The following is a 16669-nucleotide window of genomic DNA, read 5'->3' on the forward strand; positions in this document are numbered from 1 at the left end:
TAATATCCCAGGCCCCCCCTACCTGCCTGGTTAAGGGTTTCACCACTTGTGGCTTTGGGACACAGACAGGGCATAAGACGACCCAGCAGAGGACGGAAGTGAAGTTCCTGCAGACCTTGGTGTCTGGCTCCCGGCTCCCTCTGGGGGTAATCCTTGAAGCTGGTGCTTCATTCCCTCCACATGGCTCTTCCCTTCAGAGGTAATCCTGGGCAGGCCCACCCTCATTTCCCCACTTGGAATGGGGTGGGAGGGGGTTTTATCGGGGAGGCCTTCAGCACTGAGCAATGAGGGGCTTTCTGCTCAGCTAAGTCCTGGAAGGTACCCAGGAAGAGTAGCTCCCCTTGGCCTGGAAGCACCCCCTTCACAGGCTGCTGCTCAGTGGCTCCTGGGCAGGTGACATCAGGTTTTGAAGATTGATGACTTTATTAAAGGCTGTGAAAGTGGAGAGAGGAAAGAACAGCCTTTGTTATAAAAGCTTTGATGAACTGATCAGAAGGTGACAGGCACTGGGGGACTGGGCTTGAGCTGGAGTCACTAGGCGCTGCTCAGTCTGGGCCAGGCTGCCTCGCAGCTGCTAAGACGATGGCCGCCACAGCCCAGCTGGGGCCCCCGCAGCCATTCTCCCCACCAGCCTATTCCCATCAGGCTTCAGAGGCAGCACCTGCTTTAAGTCGGAACCCTGTTTTAAATGCACTCGAGTTCACTGTTAGAGCGGATGCTCCCACCATAGCAGCAAGATCCTATGTAATCCCTTAGAGGGTTTTCAGGGAGCCCCCTGAATGGGGGCTGGGGGGGCCCACAGACTTCACTCCTGGGACAGGTGAGCCCATGGAGGCTGGGGGTCTGGGCCGCATCCCAGGAGCAATGGCCAAGGAACAGGGATGGGAGGAAGGAGGTGACAGTGATTCTGCTAGTCAGAAGGGACGGCTCTGACCTGCCAGTGTTCTGCTGCTGCCCCTGGTGTGACCACAGGTTGGGAGCCTGAGCATAGGTCTGGCGGCTAGGCTAGGGTTCAAGAATGAAACCATCTTGTCCACTCCCTCATCAGCCTGTTGTCTGTTTTGGTTTTTTTGTTTTTGTTTTTTAAGATTTTACTTATTTTTAGAGAGAGGGTAAGGGAGAGATAAAGAAAGGGAGAGAAACATCAATGTGTGGTTGCCTCTCGTCCCACCTCCCCACACTGGTGACCTGGCCGGCAACCCAGGCATGTGCCCTGACTGGGAATCGAACCGGTGACCCTTTGGTTCACAGGCCAGCACTCAGTCCACTGAGCCACACCAACCAGGGCCTGTTGTCTACTCTTAAAACCCTGGAATGGCACAGTTGGATGGGACTCTGAGACTGTCCTGGCCAACCAGCCATTTTATAGGTGGGGACAAGGGGGCTCAGGTCACATCTGATGTACAGAGTCGGGGTGAGGCCAGGGTTTGCTCTGCTGCTCCACACGGCTCCTCCTTCGAGCAGCGATCTACACGGCAGTGGTTCTGGAACTCAGCGGGCACCAGCATCACCTGGACCACCTGTTAAACTAAACAGCGTGCTGGGGCCCACCCCAATGAGTCAGATACTGGAGGTCTTGGGTAGAGGCTCTCGGGAAAACCAAGGTACAAGTCCCTGCACTGCACTGAGCAGCACTGGGCAAGAGGACATTCCTTGACAGGGCAGAGGTGGGCAGTGCAGGCACAGCGACGGGCCATGCAGAGAGGAGTCAGTGGCCTGAGGACCAAGGTGCAAAGCCTCGACTAAGGGGAGGTGTGTGTGTGGCCAGGAGGAAGGAAGCAAGTGTGGAGGGCAGTGGGGACCGGCCTGGGCAGCAGGTTCTGTCCCTGCAGATATGACGCCCTGCAGGGATGAAAAGGGTCCAGAGGGAAATGAACAGAGAGCTAGCCTCTAGGAAGGCAGAGGCTGGGAGAACCCCAAATCATGAGGGGCAGTTTGGTTCGAAAGGCACTTTGGGTAGCTATGGGGCCTTAGAGAAGGAGAATTTGGTCCCAGAGAAGGAGAACTATTCTAGACCAAATGCCAGCTGAGTATTAGGGACCAGGATCTTGGAATGTTGTGATGGGCAGGCCTGGCTGAGGGACACCATCCCTCTGTGTCTTCCAGAGACGCCAAGTCAGTAATCTTCTCCTTTCAGTTCTCCTGGGGGGCCTCTTTGGCCAAGCTGTGGCTAGCCAGAGGGCTAGAGATGCCCTCTGCCTGGGCCAAGGCTGGCTCCTCCAACAGGCCTTTGAAGTAGGTGCTCAGAGCTTGCAGGTTGAGAGCAGGCTGGGCATGGGGCGATGAGGTGGCCTTCAGGTACCGGCTGTACTTCTTCAAGCCCCCCTGTGGATCTTGGCGGTGTGTGGTCATCAGCTCCATGAAGCTCACGTTGTGGAGGGCCAGGAGGCGGGCCTCGGCCCGGGATAGGACAGCTGCCTGCACCAGAGGCTGCAGGGACCCGAAGCACTGCAGGCTGCTGAAGAAGTAGACATGCTGGGCTAGCTGGGGGCCCGGGGAGACCTCGAGGAGGCGGCACAGGTCGCGCATGGCCAGCACGGCGGCCAGGGCGCTGTGCTCGCTCATGTTTCTTGCCAGGTAGGTTTTGGCCAGACTCTTGAGTTTGAAGCTGCTGGCCTGGGGCACACGCTCCTGGATGAGGGGCAGGGTGGCCAGGAAGCCGGAGATGGTCTCCCGGAACTCCCACAGCTTTTTCATGTTCTCCAGGGCTCGGAAGAAGTTGGGGAGGCTGGGCCCCCACAGCTTATAGCAGGCCAGGATGGGGCGGCGCATGGAGCTCAGGAAGCGGAGGAAGTGCTGTAGCCCCACCTCCAGGGAGACCGCCTTGGAGTAGATGCTGAAGGCCTCGGGCTGGATGAGCACCCGGAACTTGCTCTCCTGGTTCACAGCTGCCAGCTGCCTAATTTCCTGGGCTAGGCAGGGGAGAAGGGTAGGGTAAGGCCCCAGGGTCATGGGAGGCATTGGGGAGGGCTGGGGGATCTCCAGGGCTGCCAACCCACTAGCCAGAGACTCCACCTTGGGGCCTGCTGCCAGGAACCAAACATTGGCCTCAAAACGTTTGCAACTCTGCCCTTGGCTCTGCTGGGGACAGGGGAGGAGGCCTGCTGCCCTCAAATACCCCCTGCTCACTGGCTGGGAGTCCCCCTTCCCTGCCACCTGCTTCTGGGCTCACCAAACCCTTTAGAATCAGGTCCCTCCTATAGCTCTTCTGTCAGCCTCACCCACCTACACTTGAGACCCCTCACAGTTTCTACCTGGCCTTCTGCTTCCTGCCCTTGGCCTCCAGTACCATCAATCACTTAGCTATAGCTAAGGCTCCCAGCCAGTTGGAGGCTAGGACAGACAGCACACACCTGCCCAATCTACTGTACTCAGAGCATGGCCCAGAGCCTTATGTGAGGTCTGCAAGTGACTTCCCTGTCCTGCAGGAACACCTGCTGCTTCTGGCTGGCTAGGCTAGCCCCAAGCCGAGTCTGTGCCACAAGGCAGGGCCTGGGAGTCGCGGGGCTTCTGGAAGTAGGGGCCATATCTCTCTGGGCCCATGACTCTGTTGATCTCCCTGTACAGCCTCTTGTGGATTGGGTCTTGTACTCAGAAGCGTGCAGTTGCAGCCCAATGCCTGACTTGAGTTGCTGTTCTCAAAGCACTGACTTCCTGCATGCTCTGGGTTTCTGTTTAGAAGCATCTTCCCAAGGCTCTCCATGTAAGAGAAGTGCCCGTCAGAGGTGAACTCCTCAGGGCTCTGGACTCATGTTTTCAGGTGCTGGTCAAGGCAGCTGTCCTTATTCAGACAACCAAGTGGTACACCTGGGAGTCCCAGGGGAGATGCAGTTCTCTGTCTGTCTCTCTTCCTCTCCTCCCCCACCCCCCCCAGGTGTGGTCACTGGCCAGAGGTCAGGGCTTTCCTGGGCAATGCAGATGGCTCTGCCTGCCCTTATCTTGGGGACTTAGAGACCAAGCTAGAAAGGGGTAGGGATGGTCATCAGAGAACCCACTTTCACTGTCAATCTTGAGGTCAAAGAAAACCAGGGGTCTGTCTTCTGACCAGAGGTCTGTGAAGCCGTCATCCAGGGCCCTGAGGGAGCTGGGGCCCTCCAGCTGCAGGTCACTGGACTCGCTGCTGCTGTCATCTGGCTCCCGGAAGGACTGCAACACAGAAAACCAACCGGTCAGGGGGCCGGAGGTCAAGCATGTGCCCACACGTAGTCACACGTGTGGGAACACGAGCAAGCTGGTATGGCCCATGTATCTGCAGGCACAGGCCCAAGGGCACGCTCTTAGGGAAGAAAGGCGCAAGTACAGGCCAGTGCACATGCATGAGAGTGTGTGCATATGCAGGACATGGATGTACATGTGCACTTGTGCAGGCTGTGTTCCAGACAGTGCACGTGCATTAGTGAGGAGGGGTGAGGGGATGAGATTATGTGGGCAAGTGTGTGTGTGCATCTGGGTATGCAAAAGGAGGTGAGAATTTGTGAACCTGTGTTGCCACAAGTGTGCCAGCTGCAAGTGCAAACTTATGAGCAAGTGTGCACAGGGGTGAGTAGCGCTGGTTGTGGAGGCTTGGGGGAGGGGCAGTGCTATGGAGGGGAGGGCTGGAGTGCCTGCTCCTCACTTACTTCACATCTGAGCACACTCAGAAGAAACATGAACTGGGACAGGAGGAAAGAGTCTCACCTAGAACCCCATGTTTGTCTGGAAGGGACCAGGAGCCTGGCTTTTGTTGTCCCCAAGGCCAGCCAAGGTCCCAGTATCCTACATAAAGGGGAGGGGAGGACTGCACAGCCTCTAGGACCCACACTAAGGTGGACACAGAGCCTGGCACCAGGAGCAGTGGAGGGATAAAGCTCAGGGCCTGGAGGCTGTCTTGCAGCAACCAGGAGCCGGCTGCTCAGCGAAGCCTGAGGCTCCTCCAGGCTGAGCACCACGGCAAGAGCGGCTTGAAAGGCCTCTGCTGTCAGGGGGCAGAGGGGGGGGAGGGTGCTAGCTCCCAAGGGGCTGGGGCTAGAGAGGCAGATGCAGCCTCTCATAATATAGTCAGCTGCTCTTATCTGCACGGCTGCCAAACCCAGATGTCATCTTTGGTGGCCTGCTCAGAACCTCCTGTGCATGCCATCTGTGAGTATTAGCCAGAGACCAGGAGGGAGGCACGTGGCCAGAGTCCAGGGCTGGCTGGGGACACCACTGGGACATAGTCCACAGCAGTCCTGTCTTCCCTCCTATGGACTGCCTCTGGCGGGTTGATGGAGTTGGTCTCACTTGGGGCCATCGAGGCTTCTGACTAATGTCCCTGGACTGGGAGATAACTAGCATGTTTTCCTAGGCCCTTCTGTTCTCCAGGTGAAACATTTAATGAACAAAACATCAGCCCACAGTTAAGTCATTACTAACCACAGATAAAATATCCTTGATTTTCCTAGGAGTAGCAGAATTTTACTTTGTTTGCATTTCAAAGCCCTACCTCAGGCTCACCAAGTTCCTCCCAGTCATTGATAGAAACATTCGCTAGAAATCCATCTAGAGCTGGTTTTACTTAGAGAGGCCTGTGGGCTCCAGGGCTTTAGACAGAAGGCCCCAGTAAGAGACTTTCTCAAATGCCTTGCATATCAGTACCCTTGAATGGCCATGCATCCAAGGCTGTTTGCGTAATGGGCTCTGACTCTGTCTTGCTGTCCTGGCTTCCTTGCCTCCCTTGAAAGGAGTCTTTTGGACCATCTTCCTTGAAGTTGACAGCTGGTGCCCCAGAGACTCCGTCTTCCCCTGTGGGGAACCCAGTGCCTCTCTCTGCAGCCTTCCGGGGCTGGTTCCACTCACAAGGCAGAGGTGCTCTCACACTCGGTCTGGTGGAGAGCTGGCTCCCCTTGCTACGTGCTCGCCTGGGCCTCCGCCCTCTCTCACCAATGGCTGAAGAGTCATGCCTGTGGCTGAATCGTCTCTGCCACCCACTGACACAGCGCACTGGGCTTTCCAGTCTCCCGTCTTCCTTCTGCTCCAAGCCTGAGTGCACGAGCCCTCGCAGGGCCCCGAGGGCTTCCACCTGTCTCCTTCCTTCTGTGTGTCTCTTCGGGCCTTGAGCCAGAATCTTCTTCTAGGACATTCTTTTCCATGTCACCTCCCCGGAGAGCAGCACGACTGCATCCTTGGGCCAGTCCCCCATCTTCATGCTGGGGTTAGTTAGGATGGCCACCAGAGCTTCGTTATTGGAGCTTCCCATTGTCCTGGGGTCATTTTCTTTCACAGTCACGGACACGTCCTCTGTCCCGTACTCACTGAAGACTACGGAGGCTCCCTTAATGAAAGGGCACAACTTCCTTCCCGCTGAGCTTTCCAGTGGAGGGGATCCACGTCTCCCAGCCCTGGTTCCGCGTCCTCCCAGATTCCTCTTACCCCTGGGGACTTCCACAAAGTGTGGCTTCACTGTGGGGCTGGTCTCACAGGAACATTTTCCACTGAAATCAGCCACCTGTAACTCAATTCCCTCACCCTGAAAAGCACTAGAACATTTTAAAAAAAGACTTTTCTAAATATTTCATTTATAAAAAAAAAGAAAAGGTTAACAGAAGGGCAATCAGCAGATGGAGGGCCTGGAGCAAGACACCTTTCCGCCCCTGCTCACTAAGGAAAACCCTCCTGTTCCACCCCACCCCTCCACACCTCAACTTATTCCGCCATCTGGATAACCGAGCGGGCAGGGGAGCAGAGAGAGGCACAGCGCAAGAAACCACAACCCAAGAAGCCAGGAAATGGCCTTTACTTGGAAAAACCTGAGGCTCACTTGGCTGGGAAAGGGGTGGGACAGGCGTGAAGTGGGGACAGATGAGAGTCCCTGTGTGAGGGAGGACTGGACAGTGAGCACTGGGGAGACATTCTGAGGACCGAGGAGAGCTGAAAGCAAAAGAGGAAGTTAAGAAGTGCTGCTGAGTTATGAGTTGGATCCCTTTGAAAGATGCAAGTAATTACTGGAATGTATTTTTTAAAATTATACTTGGCTAATGAATGGACTGTGTTTCTCAAACTGAGCCGTGAGGGCATCCAGGATCTTCTTCAGGACACACATGCAGGCTGGCTCACAAGCTGCTTCACTTATTTTCATCACAGGCCAGCTGAGCAGGTCAGCCGCACCCCAGCTAAGCCCTGCAGGCCTACCGGCTACGCCAAAGGTCCAGGTGGCGTATCTGGGAACACCCAGCTCCCTCCTTCCCCTCTGGGTGATCTCCCAGGAGGTACGTGTCGCCTCCACCCAAGGCTAATGCACATGTCTGAGCACCACACCTCTGACACGCACGTGCCACCAAATCCTCCAGTTCTCCCAGGGTTTTCTCCTCTGGCTCGGCATGAGTAGCTTGAAGAAGTCGTGATGCCCAGCCCCCACCCCAGACCAATCCAGTTAGGGTCTTTGTGGATGGGACCTAGGAATCTGTCGTCGGTAAACCCCCAAATCACCAATGCCAGGCAGGGTTGAGACAGACTGTCCTAATATTGAGATAGTCCATGTTCAGTCATCAGCTGGTCAGAGAGGAGCCCCAAACCTTTGATATTCAGCATCTGGTCACCAGAAGATATCTACCTAGTGTTTGACATTATTGCTTCCCAAGAGTCTCCAACTCCTGAGGGACTTTCTCAGCGTCCAAGCTTCAGCAACAGCTGGGATCATTGGGACAGATACAAAACCCCAGTGCTTGCTAAGTCCAGAAAGCCCCAGAGATATCTCACCTGTACCTGTGACCAGGCCTCACCTGTATCTGTGCACCTGTGGCCCCACTGCCCCTCTGGCAAGCTGCTGCCGCCTTCTGGAGACCCAGCTCCTGTCTTCCCAGCAAGGTGTCTTTTTGTCTGACACGCTCACCAGCATCACTGTCCCTCCCCTGGATCAGCTGCTCCCCACGGGCCTCCCTTCCACTTGTCCCCACCTCCACTGCCACACCCCCTTGCTAGGCCCCCTCTGCTTCCACTTGGTCTTCCTGCTGCCAGACCCTAAGACCAATCATCTGCTGAAAGGGTGGTGAGAACACCTATTTTTTTCTGCCTTGGGTCCTAACACATGGCCCATAGCAGAAGCACTGCTGACCACAGGTGTCCACTGCCAGGCCTGGGTTTCACCTCTCCACTCAGCTACTGCCTCATCCAGCTGGGGCCGGAGGTCTCCTTCAGAGTTCCCCTCTTGCTCACACAGTCTCTTCCTGGTCGAGCAGGTCTGCACCAGAGACCTCAGACTGTCTACATTTCAGCAACTGGCACACCTGCAGCCCCAACGGGAGGCGGGGGTGCTGCATGCCCTGGTGCACTTGGAAAACACAGCGCGTTAGCAGGCTGGTATCCTACAACTGTCACCGGGAGGTCAGAGAAAGGCCACAGAGGGGGAGGACACGGCAGTGCAGGAGGCTGGAGCACCAGGGAGTGTAGCCCTGCCCCCTCCCTCCAAGCTGCTTTGAGTACTCCAAGAGCACCAGGGGGACTTGCTTACTTTTAAATTTTTTTTTCAGAAATTTTTTTGAGAGTCTTGTAATCGTTAATTTAAAAATAGTGGGTCTGAAGAATACCTACGCAAAAGCAGTTGTCCTCTGTCTCTCTCCACACCCACAGACCTAGTCTAAAACACAAGCAGTGGTTTCTAAATGTTTAATTCTTCGTGACCTTCAATGTGCTTCTCCCTCCTTCCTTGGTTAACCCCAGGCACCACCTAGCTCTTTGCTGACAGCTGAGCATTGGACTGGCACTCTCACCAACCCCCAACCGTGGCTGTCAGTTCCTCTGCTCGGCTCTCAGGAAGCCTGGTGAGACCAGTGGTATCGTCATTTTCCTTCCCAGGCCTCCACCTCCACCGGGCTCAATTTTCATTTTATCAAGGTTATGAGAGAGAAACAAGTGCCCAGATTTCAGAGGAATTCAGAACCTGGATAGAAAGGGGGATGTGTTATGGGCGGCTCCGAGGTGTCGGCTTGTATAACCGTGCAGATGATGCAATCCACCAAACAGAGCCAGAGCTGAGTCTGAGGTCTCTACGGGGCATCGGAATGCAGCTGTGGGAAGGCTGCCGGACTGTGAGTGAAGACACAGGCCTGGCTGAGATCACGGGAGAGTACACAGACCAAAAGAGAAGAGGGCCCGGGACCAACACTGAAACGTTTAAGGGACAGAGGCGCTGAAGGGGAGGAGCAGCAGCAGGCTGCAGGAGGGAGCCCTCCTGAACCAAGGGGAAGCAGCCTCTCGGAGGGTCCTGTCCTGGTCAAGAGTAACGACTGAAGGTGACCATCGGACTTGGAGGCAGGGAGGGCTCACTGGCACAGTGGGGGCGGGAGGGCAGGGAAGTGGGGGCGGGAGGGCAGGGAAGTGGGGGGAGTGAGGAGCATCCAAGGCTGGGACAAACACACAGGGAGGAGACGAAAAGAAGGCTCTGAGATGGGAAGACTTCCTTCAGCATGCTTAGATGTGGCTCATATGGAAGTGGAGGTATTTGGAGGCGCAGATGAGGATGGGGAGATGGGCAAGCTCCCAAGCAGGCAGGTGCTGGGATCAGGACAGAGGAAGAGTCCCAGCAGGAGGTGGCTGTCCCTCCACCCTAACAGGACAGGGGAGAATGTGAGGGGGTCCGGACAACATGATTGGATATCAAGATGTCGATGGCTCATTTGTCATCTGAGGGTTCCCACTGTCTACCTAGGACAGAGGGTGCAATCACTGCCACGAGTGTGGGTGGGAATGAGGACCCAACGCTCAGGCTGTGGAGGTGCAGTGAGCTGGGGTAGAGGCTGGGAGTGTGCCTTAGACTAACTATCCTTTGTGGTTTTCCTCCCATTGACTTTCTGCAGCAGAATTGGCTCCAGGTGGCAGTGCAGCGGCAAGCCACTCAATCCCTCCAGGGCTTTTTTTTTGGAGGGCAGGCTGTTAACAGAAGGTCAGGAGGAGGCAGGGCACTGAAATCCTGATGAAAGATTGGCTGAAATGGTGGGCAGACCTTGCCAGCTGGAGGTAAAGGCAGGAGGAGCTGGGAGAGACTAGAGGTCCTGGTCAGTCTTGAGTGGGCCGGTTTAGAGATGGACCGTTGTAGTGGGGTGAGGGCCTTCGGATGACCTTGTGGTGAAGACCCTTGAGAGGTCAAGGATAAGGGAGGACAGGGTGGTGGATGCTTTATTGTCCCAGGGAGAAGGGAGCGGAACCTCAGGAGGCAAGTGCCAGAGCCTTCCCCAGGTGGGGCAAGGGGGAGGACGTCTGACATGAGCTGGGAAAGCGGAGCTCACCTCAAAGGTGGTCTTCCCAGATGGCAGGACTGAAACAGCCCATCTGGTAGGCACAGAGGGTTTTGACCCCACCTCCTGCCGCTGACACTCACAGATTGTGGGAGGAACAGGACATAGTGACCCCACAGGAGAACCAAATGTCAGTGTAGGGAGGTGATAAAAGCCACCTGCAGGAAAGAGCTAAGAGTTAGTCCATGACTAACTCCTGCCCGTCTGTTGGTCATGGAGGAAGGGTTTACAAGTGCGGTCTTTCAACAAACATTTATTGAGCAGCCATTCACACCAGGTCCTGGGACGGACATAGTCCCTGCCCTCATGGGCTTAGTTCCTGGCAGAGGCCCAGTGGAAAAGCATGGGGTAAAAGGGTGGGGCTGTGGGAGGTACAAAGGGCAGGAGAAGCTTCCTTTCCTTGAGCAGAGGCCCAGGTATGTGAGAAGTGGTGGCCTGAACCTGCCATGTCCTCTTGGCTGAAGAGGACAGGAGTCTCCCTGCCCAGAGTCAATGCATTCATTCCCTCCTCGGTTTACTCCTTGACCAAGATATATGAATGCCTACTGTGTGTAGGGCCTTCAGGTGTGTGGGCTGGGCTGGGCTGGGCAGCAGGAGGGAGGAGGCGGTGGAAGCAGGACATGAGTGTTGGCCACAAGGTTACAAGCTGGCCAACACCTGCATGGGGAGGCACTCAGGGCTCTCAGAGGCTGGTCTGAGGGAGGCCCAGGCTGGTGGAGGGCCCTTCTGGGGTGGGAAGATGTGGGGATACATTTTGAGGAGCTTCCAGTGTGACCTGGATTTGGGGACTTTCCACAGGGGTCCTGTCAGAATCCTCGGGGGAGACTCCTGCCCTAAGAGTCTGGGGTGACTGGTCTTCTGCCCTTCCCCGCCTGAGAGAGGTATCAAGCTGGGGAGCCACAGAGGAGAGAGGAAAAGCAAATTTGTTGAGCCACTGAGCTACATGGAGGGACCCCCGGAGGAAGTGACCTAGAGACCTCCCTGCCCTTCTCGCCGGTCGGGGTTGGCTGATGGCCCTTTGGAAGCAAGCGAGACACTCCTGGGGATTGGCAAGATGGTTGGGAGGCTCTTTGACGGCAAGGGTGGCGGCTTGGACCATGGGAGAAGGACAAGTCCATGTGGGAGCACAATACACTTTGCGTGGCAAGCGGAAGATGTGGTGAAGGCGGGTGGCTCTTTGTGTTCTCCGAGACGGGTAGCTGATCCCACGGTGGATGGCAGCATGCTCCTGGTGTCCGGCTGGCGGGCTGGGAGACTTGGCATGGAGAACGGCAGCTTGCTTGGTGGGATTATAGGGAGTCCAAGTCAGGCGGCAGCGTATGCTTCGGGATAGATGGAAGGCCCGGCGGGTGTGGGATGCTCCTGGTGCTCTCAGCAGGGGCTGGGCTGGCAGGGAGTATGGCGCTGTGGTCTCCGTAGGCTCCATGCACTTTCCAATACAGAACCTCAGACTGAGGGCTGGAAGCAACTCAGGGGCCACCCAGTCCAACCTGCCACTCTGTTCAGATCCCCGTTGCTTCTGGAGAGGTGACTGCCTAGCCACCATTAACAAACCTCAGGGACAGAAGGGTCATAACCCACAAGCCACTGTTCCGTTACAGAAGTTCTTTCTTACCAAGAGTGAACCTCGCTTGTGTGGGCCCTGTGTGGTGCTGCCCGTGCCCTCACACCCTGCACTGGCCCTCACTGGTGTCTACCTCCCTTTCTGAGGACTTAAGAAGACAGAAATGCTTAAGGAAACTCCCCACAAAGGCAATGGCTAGTCCAGAAAATAGATAGAGCTCCGGAAGGAAGCATTCTACCAGCATTTCAAAAGAGAATATTCAGTTGCTGAAGGCCCCTCACCTGGAGGGAGGGCTGGAGCAGTTACAGCCCACAGCCGGCATTTGGAGACTGTCTTCAGGACAGCTCAGGACTTACTGCCTCGCTAGAAAATGCCCTAGGTGCAAGGCAGGTCTGAAAGTCACCTGCTGTGATTGTGTCCCCTGGGACCTGGAGTGGGGGGAGGCATGAGTCCCGGGCCAAACTTCTGGGCCACTCACCGAGTTTTCGACATCTGAGTCATCTGAGCTGATCACCACAATGCGCTCCTCTGAAACGAGGTAGGGGAGGCAGCATCAGGCCCTGCTGGGAATACCCACTCCTCCCCCCAACCAGTGCTCCCATAGAAACCCTTGCATTCCAGTGGCCTGGGGTGGGGGGCAGGGGGAGACATGTGGCTTGTAAGAGAGGATGTCAACACTGACGTGTGCCTACATGAACTGTCTACGCACATTGGCTTTCCATGACTGCCTGCTGTGCCTCCTGTGAATACTTAATCCAGCTGCTGGGCCTGAGGGCAGGATCCGCACCTGGTAGTGCTGCCTGCCAAGCACCAGCTGGTTTGGAACCTTGTGCGATGCTAAAGCAGCACACTGGTGTATTCCAGTTCTCAGCCCTGTGAGCTAAGATGTGCAAGTTAAAAGAGACCCTACTATCTAGTTAGAACCTTTTGATTTACCAATAGCATTTGTGAGTGAGAAATATCAGTTAGGGTTGGTGTGTGAGCAGGGTCAGGGCTCAGGCTGGAGCCTAGAATGAGAATAAACCTGGACTGTCATGAACATTCCAGAATTCTATGGGTTGGTCTCAAGTCATGCCCAAGGACTCCCTATCTGGCAGTGTCCATAAAAGATGTCTAGGACAAATGAGGTCTTTGAAGAAAAATTTGAGAACTGATGGGTGTGGATTTTACTCGAGTCCTCTCTGGGAGGCTGATAGGCACACACCAAACAAACGTTTCCTGGGGAGACCCACGCTGTGCAGAGGCATGGCGCTGCGTTCCGTAAGAGTATGCTGGGGGAAGGAGCTAAGGAAGTGTGGGCTTCAGCCCTCCAGCTCCCCACACTGGAACTTTAGCAAAAGCATCCCCTTTCACCACCCAGGCAAACTGTGGGCTCTCCTTGCCCCATCTGGTGGCAGCTGAGGGCAGGACACAGGGAATGCTGTTGGCTTTGGGCTCCCTGGGTGGGGTCAGAATACAGAAGAAGGGGCCCCACCCAACCCCTGGAGGACAGCCTGTAGGCCTCAGCCTCTGTGGTCCCAAACCTCCCTACCTGCCTCTTCAGAGTCGCCAGTCTGGTGGTTGCTGTTGAGCAGCAATCCCTCATCTCCCGTGGTGTGGCTCTCGGGGCCCCCCTCCTGGGCAGGTGGTGAGACTGCCTTGGAGGTGCTGGGCCTGGGCTGCTCAGGGGAGCTCTGGGCCAACCTGGCCTCCTTCTCTTCCTCAGACTCCATCTTGATGAGCTTCCTGGGGCACTCGGTCTGGCAGGACTTCCTCTTCCATTGTGTGGCTGTGGTGGAGACCTCCTATGCATAGAGGAGTTACAGTACCAGGTCAGGAGCCTCCATGGGCCCTGAGGTGGTGGGCAGAGACCCAGAACTGCATGGCAGTGACCTGTGGCCATCCCTCTGCTTTCCCCCATGCTTTATGCTCTTCCTTGCCCTTGGCTGCTCTCCCCACACAGAAGGCCCTCCCAGGCTGCCATGCACACTGGCCCTGCCTACTACCCCCTGGCCTCTGCAGGCCTCTGCCTCTCCTGCACTGGCTCCTAGCTTAGAGTAGAGGGGAACTTCCTGACAAGGCAGCCAAGGGCAAGGAAGGGCATAAAGCAGGTGCCCATTTAGATCTGCATTCTCACCCAGCTCCACCTCTTACTGCCTGGTGGAATCTGGGATCTCAAGACGGAGGCAGAGACTGGGGAGAACTTACCTGCCCGCAGGAGGGGTCTTTGATGGAGTAGGCGCACACTGGCACAGGGTGTGCCCCAGGCACCGACTGTACCACGGCCATAGGCTGAGTGTCAACCATCCCCAGGGCCTGCAACTGAGCGACCTGTGGCCCCTCTGGCTGCAAAGTCAGGAAAGGAGAATCAGAAATGATTGGGCAGCAGGATAAGGGCTGGGAACCCAGGTCTTGGGTCAGCCCAATCCCCAGGGCCTCACCCAGTCACAGGTACAAGCTGCTGGGTCCAAAGCTTGGAGTCCCTAGGGACCAGGCATCTTCCCCACACCCCAATGGCTTCACCTCATGACCCCGAGGTGCTGGCATCCTAGAACCACTGCCCAACAACTCCTCGAGGCTTGCTCAGTGTCCAGCCTGCACAGCTCCAGGGACCAGTGCTTGCTGCTGTCGAGACCAGCTCCTCTACAGCAGTGAGGCTGTAGCCAGAAGGACACCCTTCCACTGACCTGCAGCTGGCCTCGCTGCAGCCTTCACTCTGCCTGGGTCACAACGGCCATTACGCACCTTAGACAAAACACTTAAAACTCCTGGGGCCTCTCAGTCCCTCTCTGTAAGTGGAAATAACCACGTTGTCTGACTCACAGGGCAGCATGGGTAAAGCACGGTACTGGAAGAGCACCTGGCACTTAGCACCTGACGGTGATGACAGTGTTTTTACTATTGCTGTGCCAGGCGCAGTGCCGAGCGCTGCATGTACCCATCCCAAAATGAAGTAGAAACAGTTCTTCAAAAAGTTAGAGAATTTTCATGTGATTCAACAAGTCTATTCCTAAATATGTGCCCAAAGGAAAAGAAAACAAGATGTTCAAACCAAAACTTGCACATGAATCTTCACAGCAACACTTCACAACAGCCAAAAAATGTCTAGCAATAAAACGTGCTCACCCACACAGGGGAGTATTATTCAGCCATAAAAAGGACTGACATTCTGGTACACACACAGGAATGAACCTTGCATACATTATGCTCAGTGAAACCAGCTGGCCGTGCCCTGGCCAAGAGGCTCAGTTGGTTGGAGCGTCATCCCTTACACCAAGGGGTTGTGGGTCTGATTCCCAGTCAGGAGCCTGTACAGGGAGGTGGCTGATCAATGCTTCTCTCACACTGGTGTTTCTCTCTCTCTCCCCCCCTTCCTCTCTAAAATCAATAAACATATCCTTGGGTGAAGATTAAAAAAAAAAGCAAAACAATAGAAAAAGCCAGCCACAAAATATACATATTTTATGTTTCCATTTCTGTGAAATAATTCAGAATAACTAAATGCAGAGACAGAAAGCAGTCTGGGGGTTCCCAGTGGGTGGGGGTGGCACAAAGGAGAGCGAATGCTTCGTGGATGCAGGGTTTCCTTTTGGGATAGTGGGAATACTCTGAACTGGAATACTCTGAACTAGACAGGTGGGGTGGTTGTACAAGACTGTGAGAGTACCAAACGTCACTGACTTTCACATTTTAAAATCATTAAAATAGTGAGTTTTCTTACATGAACTTTACCACAATAAAAAGAAATTGTAGTAAGAAAAAGAAAAGTACCATCCTGATTATCACTGATCTACAGAGGAGGAGACTGAAGCACGAGAGGCAGAGTGGTGTCCAGAGGTCACACATCTAGTGTTTGAGGCCAGTGTTCTGAAGTGGAAGGTCCCCACCTGTGTCTCTGCAGCTGGCTTTTCTTGTCACTGCCTCCGGTATGTCCCTCCCTGTTGTGTGAAACTCAACAGCCTGCTGGACCACTTGCTGAAAATGAGTAATATGGGAAGTGCTCCTTCAAAAGGGGAGGCCCAGTGACTGCCACTCCTAATCTGACCCCTTGGCCCCTCAGTGGAGACCCACTACTCAGGAGCCTGCAATCTGTCCGCAGGGGAAGAACAGGCATTCCAGCCTGGCGGGGGCCCCTGGTCAGGCAGAGCTGCACGGGAACCACCAGGGGTACGGCCGGCCGTGAGATGACGAGGCCAGGGATCCGCTTTTTCTTACTGGGACGAGATCTGCCCCTCCTGTGTGGGGAAAGACTGGCCAGGCTGCCCTCAGAGGGGACCCCAGGGATGACCTGGCCGAGCCTGGGCCTGGGTAAGCAGGGAAGCCCGGTGCGGCGGCCGCATGCAGGGTGCCCACCCCAGCCAGGCAGGGCTCCTTCCCGGGTCAGTGATCCGAGGTGGGCTGTGCGCTCCTCCAGTCTACCACAACCGACTGATTTCCTCCTTTCCTCCTGCATTCCTGGGTTTCTTTTGCTCAGCATCTTTATAAAAGGGAGGAGCAGCCCTGGCTGGCATAGCTCAGTGGATTGAGCGTGGGCTGGGAACCAAAGTGTCCCAGGTTCGATTCCCAGCCAGGGTACATTCCTGGGTTGCAGGCCAGAACCCCCAGCAACCGCACATTGATGTTTCTCTCTCTCTCTCTCTCTCTATCTCCCTCCCTTCCCTCTCTAAAAATAAATAAATAAAATCTTTAAAAAAAAAATAAAAAAAAATAAAAGGGAGGAGCGTTGTCTTGGGATCAGAGAATGAAGCCTGTCTGGGGGAAGGGGAGAGAACGAACACTCTCTGACGCCGGACAGCGCGGCCCCCACTGAGCGCTCTATGCCGGTGTTTTCACACTGCACACCCCGGACCGTTAGATCGTGAGAGCAGGCAAGCGTGTC

The 16669-nt window shown here is 55.4% G+C and overlaps 1 protein-coding gene across 13 annotated transcripts in view; it reads right to left on the minus strand.

Annotated features, from left to right (window-relative positions):
- Window positions 1-304: 304 nt before the first annotated feature.
- PML (PML nuclear body scaffold) overlaps window positions 305-16669 on the minus strand; it is a 44069-nt gene continuing 27704 nt past the window's right edge. The window contains exons 5-9 of one of the 13 annotated variants that reach the window (XM_028507719.2): window positions 13999-14136; window positions 13343-13595; window positions 12290-12339; window positions 3996-4146; window positions 305-2912 (exon numbers count right to left, since the gene is read on the minus strand). In XM_028507719.2, coding sequence (XP_028363520.1) covers window positions 2134-2912; window positions 3996-4146; window positions 12290-12339; window positions 13343-13595; window positions 13999-14136 — 1371 coding nt within the window. In that variant the 3' untranslated portion in view covers window positions 305-2133. Of the gene's footprint in view, window positions 2913-3995; window positions 4147-9874; window positions 11802-12289; window positions 12340-13342; window positions 13596-13998; window positions 14137-16669 lie in introns of those variants that run through there. The other 12 variants (XM_036028067.1, XM_036028056.1, XM_036028094.1 and 9 more) reach the window with 12 other exon arrangements.

This window comes from Phyllostomus discolor, chromosome 1, assembly GCF_004126475.2.
Source record: "Phyllostomus discolor isolate MPI-MPIP mPhyDis1 chromosome 1, mPhyDis1.pri.v3, whole genome shotgun sequence".
Lineage (NCBI taxonomy): Eukaryota > Metazoa > Chordata > Mammalia > Chiroptera > Phyllostomidae > Phyllostomus > Phyllostomus discolor.